Source organism: Lycorma delicatula, chromosome 4, assembly GCF_047948215.1.
Source record: "Lycorma delicatula isolate Av1 chromosome 4, ASM4794821v1, whole genome shotgun sequence".
Classification (NCBI taxonomy): domain Eukaryota; kingdom Metazoa; phylum Arthropoda; class Insecta; order Hemiptera; family Fulgoridae; genus Lycorma; species Lycorma delicatula.
The window spans coordinates 70,276,844-70,299,875 of NC_134458.1; the positions used below are offsets into that span (position 1 = coordinate 70,276,844).

A 23,032-nucleotide genomic window follows, 5' to 3' on the forward strand; every position below is an offset into this window, starting at 1 on the left:
GGTACTAGCTATCAATACCAAGAAAAGCATGACAGAAAATCATCTCCACCATCAAATCCTATCCTTTTTGTGAGTACGATAAGGATGAATGTCAGGCACCTGAAATCAGGAAGCCCCTTATCCGCTAAGGGAAAGAAATCCCTGATAGAAAAGCTGATTTACCAGGCTGGAAATCGGTCACACTGTTAATGACTCCACACTGCAAAAATTCTTTAGTTATGGAACAAAAACTCAAGCCACAGACAGAGAGAATAATGGATTGATAAACCAGAAAATATTAAAAATGAAAAATTATTATTTGATTATTTGTGGGCAACGCTCCTCTTACAGAAATTACAAAGATAGTGGAAGAGATACAGAAGTGTAATATGATGTGACCCAGAAATTATACCAAGCATTAATTGTCAGTCATTGATGTTAGATGCTACAGGAACTCCCCTTTTTACCATTCCATGGTGACTCAGAGTACAATAAACGCAATCTAGAATGGAGATTGAAGCAGAATTAGATGATGGGACACTGAAAAGCCAAAAATAAATCAACAAAAAATGGTATTTCATATAGCAGTTAGGCAAAACTTACCCTGGAGCAGACATTGATAGCGACCATAATTTGGTGATAATGAAATGTAGATTGGGGTTTAAAAACCTGAAGAAAAGGTGTCAGATGAATCGATGGAATTTAGAGAAGCTTGAGGAAGAGGAGGTAAAGCAGATTTTTGAGGAGGACATCACAAGAGGTCTGAGTAAAAAAGATAAGGTAGAAAATATAGAAGAAGAATGGGAGAATGTTAAAAAGGAAATTCTTAAATCAGCAGAAGCAAACTTAGACGGAATAAAGAGAACTGGTAGAAAACCTTGGGTTTCAGACGATATATTGCAGCTGATGGATGAACGTAGAAAATATAAGAATTCTAGTGATGAAGAAAGTAAAAGGAACTATCGGCAATTAAGAAATGCTATAAACAGGAAGTGCAAACTGGTGAAAGAAGAGTGGATTAAAGAAAAGTGTTCAGAAGTGGAAAGAGAAATGAACATTGGTAAAATAGACGGAGCATACAGGAAAGTTAAGGAAAACTTTAGGGTAAATAAATTAAAATCTAATAATGTGTTAAACAAAGATGGTACACCAATATATAATACGAAAGGTAAAGTCGATAGATGGGTGGAATATATTGAAGAGTAATACGGAGGAAATGAATTAGAAAATGGTGTTATAGAGGAAGAAGAGGAAGTTGAGGAGGATGAAATGGGAGAAACAATACTGAGATCTGAATTTAAGAGAGCATTAAAAGATTTAAATGGCAGAAAGGCTCCTGGAATAGACGGAATACCTGTAGAATTACTGCGCAGTGCAGGTGAGGAAGCGATTTATAGATTATACAAACTGGTGTGTAATATTTATGAAAGAGGGGAATTTCCGTCAGACGTCAAAAAAAGTGTTATAGTAATGATACCAAAGAAAGCAGGGGCAGATAAATGTGAAGAATACAGAACAATTAGTTTAACTAGTCATGCATAAAAAATCTTAACTAGAATTCTATACAGAAGAATTGAGAGGAGAGTGGAGGAAGTGTTAGGAGAAGACCAATTTGGTTTCAGGAAAAGTATAGGGACAAGGGAAGCAATTTTAGCGCTCATATTAATAGTAGAAGGAAGATTAAAAAAAAACAAACCAACATACTTGGCATTTATAGACCTAGAAGAGGCATTCGATAATGTAGACTGGAATAAAATGTTCAGCATATTAAAAAAATTAGGATTCAAATACAGAGATAGAAGCCACGATTTGCTGATGATATTGTAATTCTAGCTGAGAGTAAAAATGATTTAGAAGGAACAATGAACGGCATGAATGAAGTCCTATACAAGAACTACTGCATGAAAATAAACAAGAACAAAACGAAAGTAATGAAATGTAGTAGAAATAATAAAGATAGACCCCTGAATGTAAAAATAGGAAGAGAAAAAATTATGGAGGTAGAAGAATTTTGTTATTTGGGAAGTACAATTACTAAAGATGGATGAAGCGTGAGCGATATAAAATGCCGAATAGCAAAGGCGAAATGAGCCTTCAGTCAGAAATATAATTTGTTTACATAAAATTAATTTAAACATCAGGAAAAGATTTTTGAAAGTACATGTTTGGAGCGTAGCTTTATATGTAAGTGAAACTTGGACGATCGAAGTACCTGAGAAGAAAAGATTAGAAGCTTTTGAAATGTGGTGCTATAGGAGAATGTTAAAAACCAGGTGGGTGGATAAAGTGACAAATGAAGAGGTGTTGCGGGAAATAGATGAAGAAAGTAGCATTTGGAAAAATATAGTTAAGAGACAGACTTATAGGCTACATATTAAGGCATCCTGGAATAGTCGCTTTAATATTGGAGGGACAGGTAGAAGGAAAAAATTGTGCAGGCAGGCAACGTTTGGAATATGTAATACAAATTGTTAGGGATGTAGGATTTAGGGGGTATATTGAAATGAAATGACTAGCACTAGATAGGGAATCTTGGAGAGCTGCATCAAACCAGTTAAATGACTGAAGACGAAAAAAAAATAGCAGTTAGAGAAGCATTGTTTCAGGGAGGAGAAAAGGAGGTCAGATTAAATATAGTGGAAAACATAAAATATGCAGCTCAGGAAATACTGGGTTAAGAGAAGAAAGGTAAATTATTGGGTGGTTTGACAATGAATGTTGACAGACAGTCAATAGGAAAAATATTCCAAGACACAGACTGGTTTAAATAGGCACTAGAAGTGCAAGCACAGAATATTGTAAAAGATAAAAGAGGCCAACAAATAATGCTGAAGGAAAAAATGGGAGGCCTTTAAGAAGAAAATAAAGTACATTGAAATTTGATGTGAAGAGACATCATCAAATATTAATTTTAATTACCTGTTTATGGTTTTTTCCTATTATGTTTTTCACATCATGCAAACTCAGATTTTTTATGTTACAGATAAACACACTATCAACTACATATTGAAACCTTTTACAACAGTACAATACATACGAGCAAAGGGTAACTGGTATGCGTAAAATCCAGATGGCTGTTTTTGTGTACTATCTGTTGTGTCTTCAAGTTGAGGAACAAGAACTACATACTTGGGACGACTGCCATGACGAGTAGTTAGAACACAAATGGCAACTAAATCTCTAGCAGCACAACGTCTTAACAATGCTGTAAACAACTGCCGACTTCCTGAAATTATAATTATTAGACGTTTTTAGAATAATATATATCATAAAATACAAATTATGTATTACAAATACTACCACAATTAAATGGAATATATTTAATGAACTATTTACTAAATAAGAGATAGACAAAAACAGATAATTCAAAACAAGAATATTAAATTTGTATTAACTTATGATAGTATTAATAACATAAACAAGCACATATTTAACAGAAAAAATAGTGCTACAAAATAAAATCTAGTTATAAAAGTGTTGCTCTTGTAACTCATTAATTGAAAGAAACTTAGCCTGAATATACAGTTGAACATTTGGCTAAGCATCCGCAGAAATATGTCTAACTTCATACTTGCACACAACTAATTATCACTTATTATATTTAGTAGAAAATTACTTTAAATAATTGCTGATCTATATGAATCTACAGCTTTTATATTACAACTAATGTCAGAAATAGGTGATATGAAGAGTAAACTGGCACAGGAGGGCTGAAGGAAGACTGCGTGAAGCCCATGTTGAGTGAAAGGAAAATTTTATACTGTATATTGAGTGTCCATGCTGATGATTACTGATATTTAATACACTAAAAGTAAAATATCAACAAACATGAACAGCCAAAATACTGTATAACTATGATGAAGCATATACCTTCACTTAAATGCATGTACATTGAGCATTACTGCCAACAGCTTGTACTGTAAGGAAGTGTAATTTATTATTTTACATTTATAATTCTCACTTGTCTTTCCTGGAAATGAAAAATTCATTATATTAATTGGGAAATGTTGAAAAATAACTTATAAAACTTTTTATCATTTGGTTAAAAATTATTACATTACATATGTGAGAAATGATATCATTACAGATGTAAAATTTAAACATTGTTCTTTTGGTGGGATAGGAAACGATTTCTGTTACAAGTGGAAAGTAGTTAAAACCAGAAATGCAAAACAAATGAGTTTTACTGTAATACTGAATGCATATGCATTACAAATATATATATATTTTTCTAAAATTGATCCTTTCGGGAATCATATTCCTCTGCACTATACAATACAAAGAGATTTGCTGGGGAATAGTGATTATGATAATCTGCAATTCAGGGTTATACAGGTGAATTCAGGTTCCTATACTGATACTTGTCTTGATTTGATAAATTTAACAAATGCACTTTATAAGGAACAGTCAATTTTAGCTAATGCGTTTAAATTTAATCTGAATAATAATGATAAGAATGATATTATTAAAAATATTTTAATGGACTTTGAAATAAATATCAATAAAGTAAATAATAATGATAAAGAAATTTTACATAATACCATTAGTAATAAAATTCATGATATTAAAATTTACCTTACAAACCTGTTTTTAATAAAAAATGAATATACAATTTGAAAAAAGTGAATAACAATAATAGTATCATTTTAAAATCAGATGGAACAGTATATAGTAGAAAATAATTTTAAAGAAATAAATGAACCCACCAAAAAAATTTTTTAACAAAAAATAAGTCTAATAACAAAATACCGGAATATCTTTAATTATGATAATAATTTAATATATCACTCTAGACTGCAACCTTTTGAACTAAGTGCACCTGTATTAACTGGACTTCCGAAATTAGATAAACCTGGTATACCTATACAAACTTTAATTAATTTCACAATTGCCCCTTCTTATATCATCTCCAAAATAATAGATAAAATAATTAGAATCAAAATGAATTTAGATTATAAATATTATATAAAATACGGATACGAACTTGTAAATAAATTAAAAGATTAAAACTTGGGGGTAACACCAGGATTGTTAGTTATGACATTAGTAACATGTACCCTAGCATACCCATCGATGAAACAATCAACTTAATAAAAAATAAATTAATACAAAATCATAAGACCCTTCATTTATTGATAATATTATTATTATTATTAGAAATATTTACCCACAGAATTATTTTAAATTTAATGATAAATTTTATACTCAAGAAAATACCTTACCATTGTCGGCCATCATATCTGAGATTTTTTTTTACAAAATTTTGAAAGTAAAATTGTTTATAGTATTACTTATGTTCGTGATATTTTACTTTGGAATAGGAATGTTGATGATATTTTGTGGTTTATAATCCTTATATATATAATGAACATTTAATAATTTTGAACAAGCTGAATTCTTACCAAAATGAATTGAAATTTATTTTTAAAATTTATAAAAATAGGAGAATAAATTACTTAGATGTTTGTATCGAAATAGGTAACAGGAATAAAACTAATCAATTCATAACTTCAGTACATAGGAAACCCACAACCAACAAAACCACCACCATATGTAGATATTCAAATCATCCATTGTCACACAAAATTAATACATATATGAACATGGTTATAAGAGCAATCACTTACACAAAGTATAATGGAAATAATAATAAATGAAAGAAACAGCTGTTATAAAACACATTGCTAATTATAATGGTTATAATGAATCTTTGGTAGATAATATATAAAAAAAAAAACAAATGTCAAAAATTAACAATAATACATATCTAATACCAATAAATAACACACAAAAAATTGAAAATGTATATTTAAAATATGTATATAATGATAATATTGTTGAAAACATAACACGGGTTTATGATAAAAATTTATTTAAACCTGCATACCAGCCAAATAACCATTTAAAAAATAATACACGTACTGCTTCATATGATTTACACAATCTGTGTGGTATTTATAAAATAAAGTGCAATGATTGTGACTATATTTATATAGGTAAAACCACTACATCCTTTAAAACTAGATTTGATGAACACTTCAGATATAAAAGTAGAAAATTAGGTTTCTCTAATGTTTCTGATCATCTTATTAACAATACACATTCAATATCCGATATTTATACAATTTAGAAGTACTGTAAATTAAGAAATACAATATTAACACAAATAATAGGGTTTCTGACATTTTAGAAAGATTTTACATATATAACTCGCTCTATGAATCATGAGATCTTGCCGTTGGTGAGGGGGCTTGAGCGCTCAGTGATACAGAATAGCTGGACCGAAGGTGCAATCATATTGGAGAGGTATCTGTTGAGAGCCAGACTAAGGAATGATTCCTCAAAGAGGGCAGCAGCTCTTTCAGTAGCTGTTACGGGCGTAGGTCAGGACTACTTAAACGGCCATATCAACATCACTCAATCCTCTGAGTACTGCGCAGCTGAAAGCAATGGAAAACTACAGCTGCTTTTTTTCCAAGAAAATGTAGCTCTCTGCATTTTCATATAAAAATGATGGAGGTGCCTTCCTTGGTAAAATAATCCGGAGGTAAACTAGTCCCCCGTTTGGATCTCAGGGTGGCGACTACTAAGGAAGGGGTCATCAGAAAATTAAAAAAAACATTCTATGAGCTGGAGCGTGGAATGTTAGAATTCTAAAAAAGAATGGTAGGTTAGAAAATTTAAAGAAGGAAATGGATAGGATAAATATAGATGTAGTAGGAATTAGCGAAGTTCGGTAGGAAGAGGAAAATGACTTTTGGTCAGGTGATTTTAGAATAATCAACTCAGCTTCAAATAATGGGCAGACAGGAGTAGGTTTTGAAATGAACAAGAAGATTGAGAAGAGAGTAGAGTATTTCAAAATGGATAATGATAGAATCATTGTAATAAGGATAAAATGGAAACCTAAACCAGCAATGACTGTTAACATCTATATTCTTACAAACGACCATGATGATGAAGTAGCGTGTGTATACGAAGAAATTGATGAAGCAATTAAACACATAAAAGGAGATGAAAATTTAATAATAGTTGGAGAGTGGAATGCAAGCATTGGAAAAGGCAAGGAAGGAAATATAGTGGGTGAATACGAGCTGGGCAAAAGGAATGAAAGAGGGGACTGACTTATAGTTTTGCACGAAGTATAATTTAGTAATTGCCAATACCCAGTTTAAAAATCATAATAGAAGAAATTACACATGGAAAAAGGAAAAAGCCAGGTGATACTGCAAGGTATCAGATAGATTATATCATGATTAAGCAAAGATTTAAAAATCAACTCGTAGACTGCAACACTTACCACGGAGCAGACATTGATTGCGACCATAATTTATTTAGTGTTAATGAAATGTAGTTTGGGGTTTAAAAACCTGAAGAAAAGGTGTCAGATGAATTGGTGGAATTTAGAGAAGCTTGAGGAAGAGGAGCACATCGTGATAAGTCTGAGAAAAAAGATAAGGTAGAAAATGTAGAAGAAGAATGGGAGAATGTTAAAAAGTAAATTCTTAAATAAACAGAAGGGAACTTAGCGGAACAAAGAAAACTGGTAGAAAACCTTGGATTTCAGATGAAATATTGCAGGTGATGGATGAACATAGAAAATATAAGAATGCTAGTGATAAAGAAAGTAAAAGGAATTATCGACAATTAAGAAATACTATTAACAGGAAGTGCAAACTAGCGAAAGAAGAGTGGATTAAAGAAAAGTGTTCAGAAGTGGAAAGAGAAATGAACATTGGTAAAAATAGACGGAGCATACAGGAAAGTTAAGGAAAATTTTGGGGTACATAAATTATAATCTAATAATGTGTTAAACAAAGATGGTACACCAATATATAATACGAAAGGTAAAGTCGATAGATGGGTGGAATATATTGAAGAGTAATACGGAGGAAATGAATTAGAAAATGGTGTTATAGAGGAAGAAGAGGAAGTTGAGGAGGATGAAATGGGAGAAACAATACTGAGATCTGAATTTAAGAGAGCATTAAAAGATTTAAATGGCAGAAAGGCTCCTGGAATAGACGGAATACCTGTAGAATTACTGCGCAGTGCAGGTGAGGAAGCGATTTATAGATTATACAAACTGGTGTGTAATATTTATGAAAGAGGGGAATTTCCGTCAGACGTCAAAAAAAGTGTTATAGTAATGATACCAAAGAAAGCAGGGGCAGATAAATGTGAAGAATACAGAACAATTAGTTTAACTAGTCATGCATAAAAAATCTTAACTAGAATTCTATACAGAAGAATTGAGAGGAGAGTGGAGGAAGTGTTAGGAGAAGACCAATTTGGTTTCAGGAAAAGTATAGGGACAAGGGAAGCAATTTTAGCGCTCATATTAATAGTAGAAGGAAGATTAAAAAAAAACAAACCAACATACTTGGCATTTATAGACCTAGAAGAGGCATTCGATAATGTAGACTGGAATAAAATGTTCAGCATATTAAAAAAATTAGGATTCAAATACAGAGATAGAAGCCACGATTTGCTGATGATATTGTAATTCTAGCTGAGAGTAAAAATGATTTAGAAGGAACAATGAACGGCATGAATGAAGTCCTATACAAGAACTACTGCATGAAAATAAACAAGAACAAAACGAAAGTAATGAAATGTAGTAGAAATAACAAAGATAGACCCCTGAATGTAAAAATAGGAAGAGAAAAGATTATGGAGGTAGAAGAATTTTGTTATTTGGGAAGTACAATTACTAAAGATGGATGAAGCATGAGTGATATAAAATGCCGAATAGCAAAGGCGAAATGAGCCTTCAGTCAGAAATATAATTTGTTTACATAAAATTAATTTAAAAATCAGGAAAAGATTTTTGAAAGTACATGTTTGGAGCGTAGCTTTATATGTAAGTGAAACTTGGACGATCGAAGTACCTGAGAAGAAAAGATTAGAAGCTTTTGAAATGTGGTGCTATGGGAGAATGTTAAAAACCAGGTGGGTGGATAAAGTGACAAATGAAGAGGTGTTGCGGGAAATAGATGAAGAAAGTAGCATTTGGAAAAATATAGTTAAAAGAGACAGACTTATAAGTTACATATTAAGGCATCCTGGAATAGTCGCTTTAATATTGGAGGGACAGGTAGAAGGAAAAAATTGTGCAGGCAGGCAACGTTTGGAATATGTAAAACAAATTGTTAGGGATGTAGGATTTAGGGGGTATATTGAAATGAAATGAGTAGTACTAGATAGGGAATCTTGTAGAGCTGCATCAAACCAGTCAAATGACTGAAGACAAAAATTTATATATATTATATATGCAATTTTTAATTTTAATTTACAATTTAAACATTTTTGAGTTTAAAAAAAAAAAAAACTAAAAAGAAAAAAATTAGTTTTATTTCTGTTTTGATTTAATTGGAAAAAAATCTTTCAAAAATTTTAAATTTTAATTTTAATTTTAATGTGCAATTTGCCACGAACAATTTTAATTTTAATGTGTAATTTGCAACGAAAGATTTAAAAAAATACAGAGCAATTGATGATGCAAGGTACTTGCGAAAGTGCTCTTGCTTGGTTTATGGAATATGGTAGGTGTCATCGGATTTATATATATATATATAACTCAACTCAATCCATCCAAGTACAGAAATAAGACAACTCACCTTATTTTTTATACAATTTTTTATGAAAGCACTTTTGCGGGATGCTGCATTGTTAGTCGTATGTAATATATTTATATAAAATTACATATCAAATATAAGAAAAATTAAAAGATTAAAATTACAATTACATATACAAAAACTTATGAAGTCAATTAAATAAAATAAAAACATATAATGACATGTACATGGCTAGTCAAATACTACAGTACTGTACTATTTAAACAAATATTTCATTCTAATATCTCCAAAGGTGCTCCTACTACCTACTGCAGCTTTTATGAGTGTTTATTCTTCAAATTCTGTCTGTAGCTGATAATGTTGAATCTTTGTTTATATATATATATATATATATATATATATATATATATATAATATTTTTCTAAAATACCTAGATTTTTATTTATATCTCCTTTTTTAATTTCTAATATTTCCAAATTAGCATTAACATCAGAAATAGAATGTTTATTGTTTATGAGGTGATCCACACCATTAGAGAAGCACAATTTTTAATTTTTATAATACCTAAAATGTTCATAAAATCTGGCTTTAAACGATCTATTATTTTTACCTCTAAAAATATACTCACAATCATTACACTTTATCTTATAAACCTCACATAAATTGTATAAATTAGTACTATTATTGTTTTTTAAATATTTTATTAAGTGATTTACATGCAGGTTTAAATTTATCCTTGTCATAAACTTTGGTACATATTCAATAATATTATTAGTGTATCAATATTTTAAGTAAACATTATCAATTTTCTGTGTGTTATGTATTGGTTTTAAATTTATTGTACTATCAAGTTTTGATATTTGTTTTTTAAATATATTACCAATTAATGAAGTACTACATCCACTTTTAATTGTAATTTATTTTATGGTATTTATTACTGTGTTTAATTTTTCTTTATTATCTTGTGTATAATGGATAGCTATTAATCATATTTGTAAATATATTGATTTTGAGACCAAGGATGATTTGATTTTCTATGAATTGCTATTTTATTGGCTGCATACCTTCCTAAAATTCGGTCATCTGCGCGGTGGGAGTGATGCGTGTATCAGCGCGTCTGTATACTGTGCGCCAATTGAGTTGCTATACCGTGTTCGGCCGCTGATATTAAATTAGGCATATACGTGGTAACAAAATGCTGGAGGAAATTTAACTTGATCAACTTGCAAACAGAGTATGAAGATGACACACTTATACAGACAGCAATAGCACATTTTCAAATAAAGACAATGATAATACTTAAATTTTAATTATTCATACAGTACTATAGTATTGGCTGGCCAAACAAGTCGTATATTCTGTTTTTATCCTATTTAATTTTATTATAATTGATGTCATATTTTTATATATGTAACTTTTCATTTCAATAATTTTAATTTTATTATTAATTTTTAACATTTTTTATATTTAAAAATATTACATTTGAAAATTTTTAAACTTTTAATTTTTAAATGTTATATATTATATATATATAACTGTTCTGAGAGGATCTGATGGTCTGGATTGGGTAGTGATTATGAAAGAGAGAAAAAAAATAAAACAGTACATCAACATTAAAGTTTGTTAAATTTATAATTATACCAGAAACGTGAGAAGAGTTTATGCATCAACTATATTAAGGAAAACAATTCAGTAAATAACATTTATGCTACAAGAACAGAAGACTTAATTGAGAATTGAATAAACATTACATTCACAAAATAAAAAAAAGAACAGGAATTCAAACACATAATTAACTTACAGCACGAAAAAACATAGAACGACCAGTCTTACCGAGCACAATATTTTACTTAAAAAATAATCTAATTTTAGTATTTTATATTATATCCGACAATACAGAAACAGCCGCGAGCAGCAAGTAAAAATTAAATAAAGTCTTTATATAACTTAAATCTTGTAAAGAGCTTGACCCGACGATTTAATAACAAAAAACACAATGTACACAGCATGTACAAGCTAACACACCCAAGGCACGAAGAGCATAGACTGACAACAGCTGACATCGGCATTCGCACACAGGTCAGAATTGTAATAATAAACAACCTTGGGTTATGTTCTTTATAACACCATTCACTGATTTGTTGACAAACCCTAGCCTGTTAATGCGAATCGGCAAAACTGTGGTTCCTCGAACAACATTGTGTTGTTGTTTGAGGCAAAGGATAGGAGGATAGGAGGCAAAGGTTATTTTTTTCAGTTTTGGTCAAGATCGGAGTCAACTCCGACTGAACAATAATATATTTTAATTATCGTTTTGAGTTTAATTTCTAATTTGATAATAAACATTTTAAAAAGCATTACAACTGAGGATGTGGGTTGCCACGAAAGTACTATTGTAGATATTATGACAAAATAAGGTGAGTGTCATTTTACTTTGTTTAATTCTGTACTTGGGTGGATCAAGTTGAATTATATAAACAATAATTAGTACAGAGGTGATATGGGTCTTAAAAGATTGATTTCAGAAAAAAAAAAAAAAATATATATATATACAAACACTAATATGTTTTGACTGACAAGAATTTATCATGCTTCATGGCTGGGAATTATATAAAATAATAAAAAAAAAAAATTGGCAATTATTTTTAATCATCCTTTTACCTTTGATAACTGCATCATCAGGGAACAGAAAAAATGGTGGGCTGCACTGATGTTCAACTTTCCATATATCTTTTGGTTTAAATCCTAGAAGTGTCATACCAGGTTCAAATTGTTTTCTCATTTTTGAAAGTTCATCCTACAGAAAAGAAAAACTTTTCATTAAAACGTTTTTACATGATGAACAAGTGGATGGGTGATGGTGTAAGCTACCAATTCAGATGGAGTATTTTTATCTCTTTCTTTTTCACCCTCTCCTTCTCTCTCTTTCACAAGTTGCCTAAATCGACAGAACTCTAGTCACTTTGCCAACATATATGGGCATGTTCTATTCTTATACATATTTTCATCATTAAATATGTAATTTTTAAACTTTGACCCACTCTGGAGAGCCTCTGATATTTCAATCAAAATTTTCTGCACCTTTTTATGGAGTTCTTGAATCAGGTTTCAAAACCCAGAGGGCGAATAGTCTAGATTCATCTGAACTGAATTAGTAGATTACTCAGCATAAAAACCACATAGTAACAAAACTTTGTTTTTTTCTTGAGACTAGTACTTGCTTGCCAATAATGAATTATTTCATTTAAATTTTATTTAATTTCTTGTTGATAGTATTTTTGCCCAGTATAACCGGCAAGAACATTTTTCAAGTTGAATAATACTGAAATCTAAGAATATACATGAAAAAACTGACCATTACATTTATTTTACAAAATTATGAGTAGATAAAAGAAAAAAATGTTTATGTTTTAGTATACTCAAAGTTAGTTATGTAACTATTGTCCTTGAAATTTGTACATAATTTCTAATAATTCATAATTTATTCCTTAACCTGTACAGTAACTGACAACACTGCACAATGCAACTTAAAAAATTAACTAAGTAAACTATGTAGACGATTGAAAATACAGGTTATCATAAAAGAATGGCGGCACGTAAAGCATGAATTAAATAAAAGCAAAATACTTACAATTATATTGTTTTATTTGTCAAATTCTCTATCTAAAATAGTTTTATTACATAATCAATAAATTTCAATAGGCACACCCTTCATCGCTCGGCAAACATCCAGTCAAGATATTCACTTTCTGCCCATATACAATGTGTTCTGCCCATATACAATATCTTCTGTTATCGTTGTTCCTTCCTTAATTTTTTCCTTTAGATGATTCATATCACAAAATTTTTCTAAGAAAACAATATTTTGAATGTATTTCCAAAAGAAAAAATCATAATGGGTTAGGTTCAGACTTCTTGGAGGCCAGGGTACAGAGCTTTCTCATCTATCTAACTGAAAAATTTTCATTCAAAACTTGGCTAATAAATACATTTCTCAATATTTTACTAAAAATCTTTCTTAATTAGTATACCATAAAAAAACAGTTTTCCAAAAGAGAGTGAAATCCCTGAACCTCGTTCAAAATAAAAATAAAAATTCTAAACAATGTAGTTTAAAATATTACTGTATACTTAAATTGTATAATTAAAAAGAAGACAATTCTACAAGTTTAAGTAAAGGATATCTGCTGCAGTAATTTAAGAATAATATGAAAACAAACTAGCATCTTAGCTGCTCATAGTGAAGACTTAAATTAAAAACATAGTATTTAAATAGCACTCACCGTGCACATTTTTTTCATTTCCTTCATACAAACTTGTAAAACAACAAAATTTTCTATAATTTGTTGGTACCTCAAAAAAATTCACAAAACATTGTCTTACAAAACTGTGAAGCAGATATAAATATGAATTTAGCATATGAGTAATATCTTAGTAGTTTAGGCAGTCATTCTGTCACTCCCACATGCAAGTGCAATTATTGTTTTATGGGTATAATAATGTACTATAAGCTATCGGCTGTCTGGCGCTGTGGCGTGCTGATGATAAGCAATTAAAACTTTTAAGACTTTGTTACTGATGTTTGATAACAATAACATTTGTAATGCCTAACACATTATTCAGTTCAGTCTATGTTATTGTGTTGCTTTATATGATACATTACAGTTTTATAGTTCATTTTTATAAAAGTTTTATTCAGTGTTATTTTCATTAATTCTAATTTAGACTGTGTTTTTGTGCCAATCAGGTTTCAACAATGAGTGACTCTGTTGTGAAACGTAAATCAGGAAACCCTTAAGTAGCTCTGAAAAAATAATAATTAACAATGTATATATAACCTTAAAACCAGATAACCCTGAAACTGCAGTCAAGAGACAATGTTTGGAAAGCAAGTAGTGCACCAGGTGTTAAAAAAAGAACAATTTTTAATATAATAAAGAAACCCAAAATTGATGATAAAAACATTTTAGTCCTAAAAAGACCCGAAAGCATGTGAAAACAATTGAAAAGTTAGACAATTTTACTAAAAACACTATCGGTAAAAAGTTCCTTCATTTTATTTCAGTAAGCTTCCTAACTTGAACAAAATATTAAAAGCCATGAATACAGATTCTGAACTGCCGGAAAATTATTTAGAAGTACATCACATTGTGTTTTAAAATCAATAAATTTTCATTTCATGTCCAGAAAAAACTACTGATTGAACGCGAAGATATTATTTCATGACATGGAGAATATCTATAAGAAATTAAGTCATTTCATGAAGAGGGTGGGCCCAATGGCCAATTAAAATTAGTTCCAAAATTTTTTCTTCTAAACAACAGGATAGGAACAGTTCTTAATAATCTAATAGTATAACTCTATGCATAATACTTTATAAAACATCTTTACATGTTTTAAAAAAAATATATACAGCTGATGATGTGGGTACACCTGCATCTATGTGTTTAAACATGTGATAGGAAAGCAAAACTTATTTTATTATACTGTTTTTATGGTTAATATTAACCGTCATTTAGTTATTTAGAGGTTCAATGATAAAAAAATGTATATAACTTTTAGAAGTAGGGTTGTATATGTAGAATTTCTCAAAGAATTCCTTAGGAAGTTGTTTTTTTTGTTTTGTTTTACATTATGAGTCTTTTAATTTAGTTGATTTGTATTATTTTCAGTTGGATTTTTGATTTTTTTCTTTTTCTTATTGTTCTCCTTTTGATTTTTGTGCGTAAGGTATAATTACAATGAGGAAGAATTATGTAAAAAAAAGAGAATTAAAAATTCTCCTTTCTCATTTTATATACAGTAAGGAAGGAAAAAATAATAAAAAAGAGGTAAATAATAAAAATTAAGTAAATAAGAAAATATAATTACAGTTGAAAAAAAAATGTCCTTTTGACCAATTTCTGTTTTCTTCATGATGTTATATGATCGTAACACAGCACCTGTTTCCTGAAACAGATTAATGGAATGTTAGGAAAACATATAATTTTTATAACTGAATAATAATTATTAGATCTTTTATTGTGAATGCATTATCATAATGTACTAAAATCTGGATATAATGTATGAATACTATAAGAGAATCTGCATTAAGTGAATGATGGCAAAACCTCTTCTTAGTCATTTTGTGTCCCATACACGAATCTCTACAGCACAGCAATGTGTTTGGGGAGAACATCTAGTCAGATTACAGGTAACATAAAAAGATTGGCAAAATAAATTTTATTTTCGCTGAAACTCCTTTACTCAAAGTTCAATTTTTTCTGACAGCAGTTGAACTGTTTCATCAAATTATGAAGTTACTGATTATAACTAATAATAAATTCAATACAAACATGAATAAAAAAATGCTTCATTTTATGTAAATGGTAAACACTTTCCTCACTTAAATATCTCTGAAAAAAATCAATGTTTGACTTCATGCTCTTAAGCCAATTACAGTTTTTTAGTCGTTCTCATTCATCTTGGATCGATCGATCCTGATGATACAGACCATTAATATAATTTCAATAACCAAAAAACTGCCAGTTAAGTATTCAAGTCCAATTAAAATAAATTATGCTGTTTACTGGATCTGAACTCAGTCCTTTGTACTATAAAAAGTTGTTATAACATCCTACAAATACTAGTTATAAAATTTTGAATAGACAATAACATTCTTAGAAGGGCGAAGTATAATATAATAATTAAAGTTATTAATAACTATCAGTTGTAGGACATGGACATCATAAAAATACTTTCTTTTTTCTTGTCTTCAGTCATTTGACTGGTTTGTCCAGTTCTCCAGATTCCCTATCTAATGCAAGTTTTTTCATTTCAGTATACCTCCTACATCCTACATCCCTAACAATTTGTTTAACATATTCCAAACGTTGCCTGCCTACACAATTTTTCCCATCTACCTGTCCCTCCAATATTAAAGCGACTATTCCAGGATGCCTTAATATGTGGCCTATAAGTCTGTCTCTTCTTTTAACTATATTTTTCCAAATGCTTCTTTCTTCATAAGTTTGCCGCAACACCTCTTCATTTGTCACTTTATCCACCCATCTGATTTTTAACATTCTCCTGTAGCACCACATTTCAAAAGCTTCTAATCTTTTCTTCTCAGGTATTCCGATCGTCCAAGTTTCATTTCCATATAAAGCAACGCTCCAAAACACATACTTTCAAAAATCTTTTCCTGACATTTAAATTAATTTTTGATGTAAACAAATTATATTTCTGACTGAAAGCTCGTTTCGCCTGTGTTATTTGGTATTTTACTTCGCTCCTGCTTCATCCATCTTTAGTAATTCTACTTCCCAAATAACAAAATTCTTCTACCTCCACAATCTTTAGCTTGCTATTTTCACATTCAGTGGTCCATCTTCATTATTTCTACTACATTTCATTACTTTCATTTTGTTCTTGTTTATTTTCATGCGGTAGTTCTAGCATAGGACTTCATCCATGTCGTTCATTGTTTCTTCTAAATCTTTTTTACTCTCAGCTAGAATTACATCATCAGAAAATTGTAGCATGCTAAACGCAGAACATTTTATTACAGTCTAGTTATCAAATGCCTTTTCTAAGTCTATAAGTGAAATGTATGTTGGCTTGTATTTCTTTAATCTTCTTTCTACTATTAATTTGAGTAATAAAATTGCTACTCATGTTCCTATACTTTTCCTGAAACCAAATGAATCTTCTTCTAACACCTCTTCTACTCTCCTCTCAATTCTCTGTACAAAACTCTAGTTAAGATTTTTGATGTGTGAGTAGTTAAGCTAATTTTTCTGTATTCTGCACATTTATCTGCTCCTGCTCTCTTTGGTATCATGACTGTAATACTCTTTTTGAAGTTCGATGGAACTTCCCCTTTTTTGTATATATTACACAGTTTATATAATCTATCTATTGCTTCTTCACCTATACTGCGCAGTAATTCTGCAGGTATCCTGTCTACCCAAGAGCCTTTCTGCCATTCCATTCTTTTAATGCTCTATTACATTCAGATCTAAGTATTCCCTTTTCATCCTCTTCTTCCTCTATAACACCAGTTTCTAATTCAATATGTTCCATCCACCTATCAACCTTTTCTTTCATATTATAAATTAGTGTACCATCTTTATTTAACACATAATTAGATTTTAATTTATGTATAATATTATATATTATTACATGAAAGCATATACATATACATATATGTGTGTATATGTGAGTGACAAAATTCTCCTAACTTTCTTCTTGTATGCTGTATTTTACCAATGATCATTTCTCTTTCCATTTCTGAATACTTTTCTTTAATTCACTCTTCTTTCGATAATTTGCACTTCATGTTTATAGTATTTCTTAATTGTCAATAGTTCCTTTTATCTTCTTCATCACTAGCATTCTTTTAATTTCTACGTTCATCCATCAACCGTAATATATCCTCTGATATCCAATGTTTCCTACCAGTTCCCTTTGTTCCACCTACGTTCGCTTTAGCTGATTTAAGAATTTCTTTTTAACATTCTCCCATTCTTCTATATTTTCTACCTTATTGTTTTTACTCAGACTTATTGCAATGTGCTCCTCAAAAATCTTCTTTACCACCTCTTCCCCAAGCTTCTCTAAATTCCACTGGTTTATCAGACACCTTTTCTTCAGGTTTTTAAGCCCCAACCTACATTTCATTATCACTAAATTATGGTCACTATCAATGTCTGCTCCAGGATATGCTTTGCAGTTGAGGAGTTGATTTCTAAATTTTTGTTTAACCATTATATAATCTACTTGATACTTTGCAATATCACCAAGCTTTTTCCATGTGTATATTCTTCTATTATGATTTTTAAACTGGGAGTCGGCAATTACTAAATTATACTATGTGCAATACTTAATAAGTCGGTCCCCTTTATCATTCCTTTTGCTCAGCCCATGTTCACCCACAATATTCCCTCCCTTGCCTGTTCCAATGCTTGCATTCCAATCTCCAAATATTATTAAATTTTCATTCCCTTTTATGTGTTTAATTGCTTCGTCAATTTCTTCGTATACACACTCCACCTCATCATCACCACAGGCACTTTTATGCATGTAGATGTTAACAATAGTTGTTGGCTTAGGTTTTGACTTCATCCTTATTACAATAATTCAATTGCTAAGCTTTTTGAAATACTCTATTCTCTTCCCCATCTTCTTGTTCATTACGAAACCTACTCCTGCCTGCCCTTAATTTGATGCTGAGTTAATTATTCTAAAATCACCTAACCAAAAATCATTTTTCTCTTCCTACCAAACCTTGCTAATTCCTACTACATCTACATTTAATCTATTCATTTTCCTCTTTAAATTTTCTAACCTACCATTCTTTTTTAGACTTCTAACATTCCACGCTCCAACTCGTAGAATATTATTTTTTAATTTTCTGGTGACCCCTTCCTTAGTAGTCCCCACCTGCAGATCCGAACTGGGACTAGTTTATATCCCGAATATTTTACCAAGAAAGACGCCTCCTTCTTTGTTATATGAAAATGCAGAGCTACATTTTCTTGGAAAAAAAAGCAGTTGTAGTTTTCCACTGCTTTCAGCTGTGCAGTACTCAGAAGACTGAGTGATGTTATGGTTGTTTAAGTCCTCCTGACTTTTTTTTTTGAGATGTGGAGGAATCCGTTTTACAGACACCTACGTAATACTGGGGTTACTAACAGGTTCCGCAAGATGTTATGTGCATATGTATACCTGTGCACTACTGACTAAACCTCCACCCCTAACTACTCATCCTCTCCTGGTACCGCCAACAAAGTATTTCAACAGGAGGGAGTATCACCCTTACACTCAGTCATACACTTCACCACACTGTGCCAACAATCACCAACTACTCACACACTACACAACTATTCACACAGTAACACAGCACAGCACAATCATACACACATACTATTACACACTGTACAAACACACACCATACACTTACCAAGGCCTCCATCAGACCTGAGGCAGAGTGTCCTCGACCTAGTTGCTCCCAGGTGACCCCCACAAGCTCAGGAGACCTCCTTGGAACCCAGCCAAAGGCTTGTCAGCCCCTGCGCCTCACCCTGCGTGCCTTTTCCCGGCTATTCAAGTCCTTCATCACTTCTCTGTAGAGTAATAGTGTTCCAGACTTCCTCGGACTCCAGTACGAGGTTGTGCACTTCTTTGGGTTTAAACATGTCTTCCCTCTCCATAGTGGCTAACAGATCTTTCCTCACCTCCTTGAATCTAGGTCACTCAAAGAAAACATGAAAGGGCGTTTCTTCCTCCTGACATTCTGGACTGGTGACAGTGTGGTCCAGGCCAAACCTATAGAGGTACAACCTGAACCCCCTATGGCCACCCAAAGGCAACACCTCCTGTGTAATGCCCCCAGGGGCCCACATTACTTCGCATAACCAATGGCACCCGCCCACACTTCAGAGCTGTACAGATGCATAGAGCAAACCACACTTGCTAAAAGCTTTCTCCTACGTTGTCTAGCGCCGTAATTATTAGGCAGGAGCTTAGCAACAAGTCCCATCACCCTGTTGGCTCTTTTAGCAGCCTCCAGTGCATGTGTTCCAAAATGTACCCAGGTGTCTATCCAGATGCCCAGGTATTTCACAGCCAGTCTAGATTCTAATCACTGTCCTTCCAGTGTAAAGGTCAATCTGGGCCTCCTCTTGGGTGCAGATATAGCCACGACCTCTGTTTTTTCTGGGACCATCTGGAGTCCAACCTCACTCATCCAGTCCTTAATGATACCATATGCGCTGCCAACCTTTCTAGTCGCCTCTCTCGTTGTAGCCACATCAACCATAGTTGCGAGGCTGTCAGGGTCGGTCTAAGGACCGAACCCTGTGGAACCCCCCCTGTCGAGAGCATGCTCTATTGGTCTGTAACCAGACAAATAAGACTGCATTAGCCTAATCAGATAATCTGGTACTCTGAGTTCTACCAAGGCATGCAGTATAGTAGCATGTCTAACACTATTAAAAGCATTCCACACACCGACAGTTACCAGAACACACATCCTTCTTGTGGCCCGCCCTCCCATGCTCTTGAATAATGCTGTTCATTATCTAGCAAACGGCAAAGACAGCATCAAGTGCGGACCTACACCTGTCGAACCCAAATTGGCTTGCAGAGTCCACCCGCGTCCTCCACAGCCCCAACCAGTCCTCGCACCAGCATCTACTTGAAAAGCTTAGCCAGCGTGTTGATCATGGTCAGTGGCCTGTATGATGTGGGGAGGGCTGGGTCCCTTCCAGGCTTCCGGTCGAGTACGAGCCTTTCCATTTCCACCTCTCTGGGAAAAATCCTTCTATGATACATGAGTTATATAAATTGAGCAGCGCTTCCAGGTCAACCAAGGCCACCACCTTTACTACCAGATTCGGCAAGCAGCCCAGCCCAAGAGACTTATCTGCTGGCATACTCATGGCTGTGGCAGCCAACTCATCGTTTGTGAACAATGGGGGTGTCGCCCTTAGTCCCATCTACGTTCGCAAGGGCTTCACCATGAGGAAAGGGGCCCTTAATGATGCGACTGAATTTCTCTGAATCTCACATATTGTGATCTCTGGGTTGGTGAACACCTCTGACCAGGAGCCGGTAGGGCCTCCTCCCAGGGGTCAGCATCCACCTTGGTCAACAGTCGTTACCATCATGCTCTCATTGAGCTCTGTATTTGGGCAACAAGCTGCTTCTTACTTTCCTTGTAATACACATTATACACTGTTCTTAAGAGAGTCCAGGTGCACATGCATCACCCCCCTCCTGTGCCGATGGCACTCCCTCTGCCGTGTCCAATTTCCACTGTCCACCAATACACAGGTACAAGGTCTCCACCCGTACAACTGCGGGAGAGTGTCCCATTATAGGTGCCAGTGAGAGACTCAACAAGACAGGCCACCTTATCTGCGGCTGTGGGGATTCCAGCTACCCCTCCGAAGATCAGTCGCTCCAGCATATGCTTCCTCATCCATATTTCTGGTACTCCAGTCCATTGTCGCAGACCATTGAATATCACATTCCGCAATCACCATAATAACAGCCTGGTGTTCACTAGCCGTGAATCCTTCCCATACCTTCCACTTTGAAACTCTGCTAGCCAGATCAGGGGTTACAAATGTGAGGTACACCACAGACCCGGACTCTCCTCTCCTGAAGGTGTATGTGCCCCCTGCAATTAGACACACTAAGTCAAGCATCACTGCCACGTCATTCTGGGTGATGCTGTGAGCGTTGGTCCTGGTCAAATCCCAGTAGGGTGACCAGGCAATCCTGGTCGAAAGATTTGAATGATTTGGAGAACGGTCATCCTTGTTTTCATAGCAATAGACCCACCCTTTAAGATGGAGATCAGATTCGGCCTCAGAGCGTCAGAGGCTTCTCTCTCCTACTTAACCTTAATTTCCATTCTGTCGTCTGCCTTATAGAAAGAACCTCAGAAGTTGGCAGCACCACAATGTCTTTCCTCTTTCAAGTCCATATGGCATCTCATCTTCCTCGGTGGACTGTCTGGCTTTCAGTCTCTTGGCTCCTCTACTACTGTCCACTGCGGGTCTAGGAGGGTGGCCCTCAACCTGAGGATTGGCAAGCACCATGCCAGAAGTGGCCTAGGCAGATATGACCTTCATACCCTGCTGCCATGAGACAGTTGGCTCTGACACAATCCCAATGGTTTTAACTGGTGTTTCATCCATATCGAGAGCCTGGACAGTTAAAACTTTCCCATACAAAGTTGTGTGCCTCGCTCCAAGTCCAATGAGGTAAAAAAAAAAGAAAAAAAGTGTTTACTCACCAGCATAATATAGAAAATTCTCTAAGTCGTTGTTTACGTTGTAGAATGTGATGTCACTCTCCTGTTTGATCTTGTTGATTGACTTAGAATATTTAAAGCTTCACCTATAGGTTATGTATGCCTATTTGTCTCTGATAGAGAAAAACATCACAGTAGAAAAATTGTAATTACAGGTAAGTCCATTATCTGATATTTGTAAAACTTTATAGGTATGCCCACTATCTATTCGTCAAGTTTCCGATACACCAATCTAATAAATAAAACCAAAAATAAAAAAACACAGTATAGCGCAGATAAAAAAAAATCACATCCACACACACTATGAAATCCTCAATTCGATTCTCAAGTCATTCTGACCTACGCTCTTAACAACTACTGAAAGAGCTGCTGCCCTCTTTCAGGAATCATTCTTTGGTCTGCCTCAGATATCTCTCCAATGCGGTTACACCTTTGGCCCAGTTACTCTGTATCACTGAGTACAAAAGCCCCCTCACCATCGGCAAGGTCTCATGATTCATAGAGGGAGATAAAATACTAAGTGCAATAAATTGTATCAATGATGTAGTCTTTGTAAGTCTGTTTAGATTTAGGGTGTAATATAATAGAATTAAGTCATCTCTCCACCGAGTCCTTTTACGCTAAAATGTTGTAAAATCTATTTATATTGTTCCATTTTTACCAGGATTCA

The 23,032-nt window shown here is 33.1% G+C and overlaps 1 protein-coding gene across 3 annotated transcripts in view; it reads right to left on the reverse strand.

The window, feature by feature from the left end:
- The window catches only part of Irbp (Inverted repeat-binding protein), a 54,040-nt gene that overhangs the window by 13,494 nt on the left and 17,514 nt on the right, over positions 1-23,032 (reverse strand). For all 3 annotated transcript variants that reach the window (XR_012756112.1, XR_012756113.1, XM_075363301.1), the window contains exons 8-10: positions 15,429-15,506; positions 12,219-12,354; positions 3,017-3,205 (exon numbers count right to left, since the gene is read on the reverse strand). Coding sequence is in view for 1 of the 3 variants with exons in the window: in XM_075363301.1 (XP_075219416.1) it covers positions 3,017-3,205; positions 12,219-12,354; positions 15,429-15,506 (403 nt within the window). In the remaining 2 variants the exon portion in view is untranslated. The remainder of the gene's footprint in view (positions 1-3,016; positions 3,206-12,218; positions 12,355-15,428; positions 15,507-23,032) is intronic.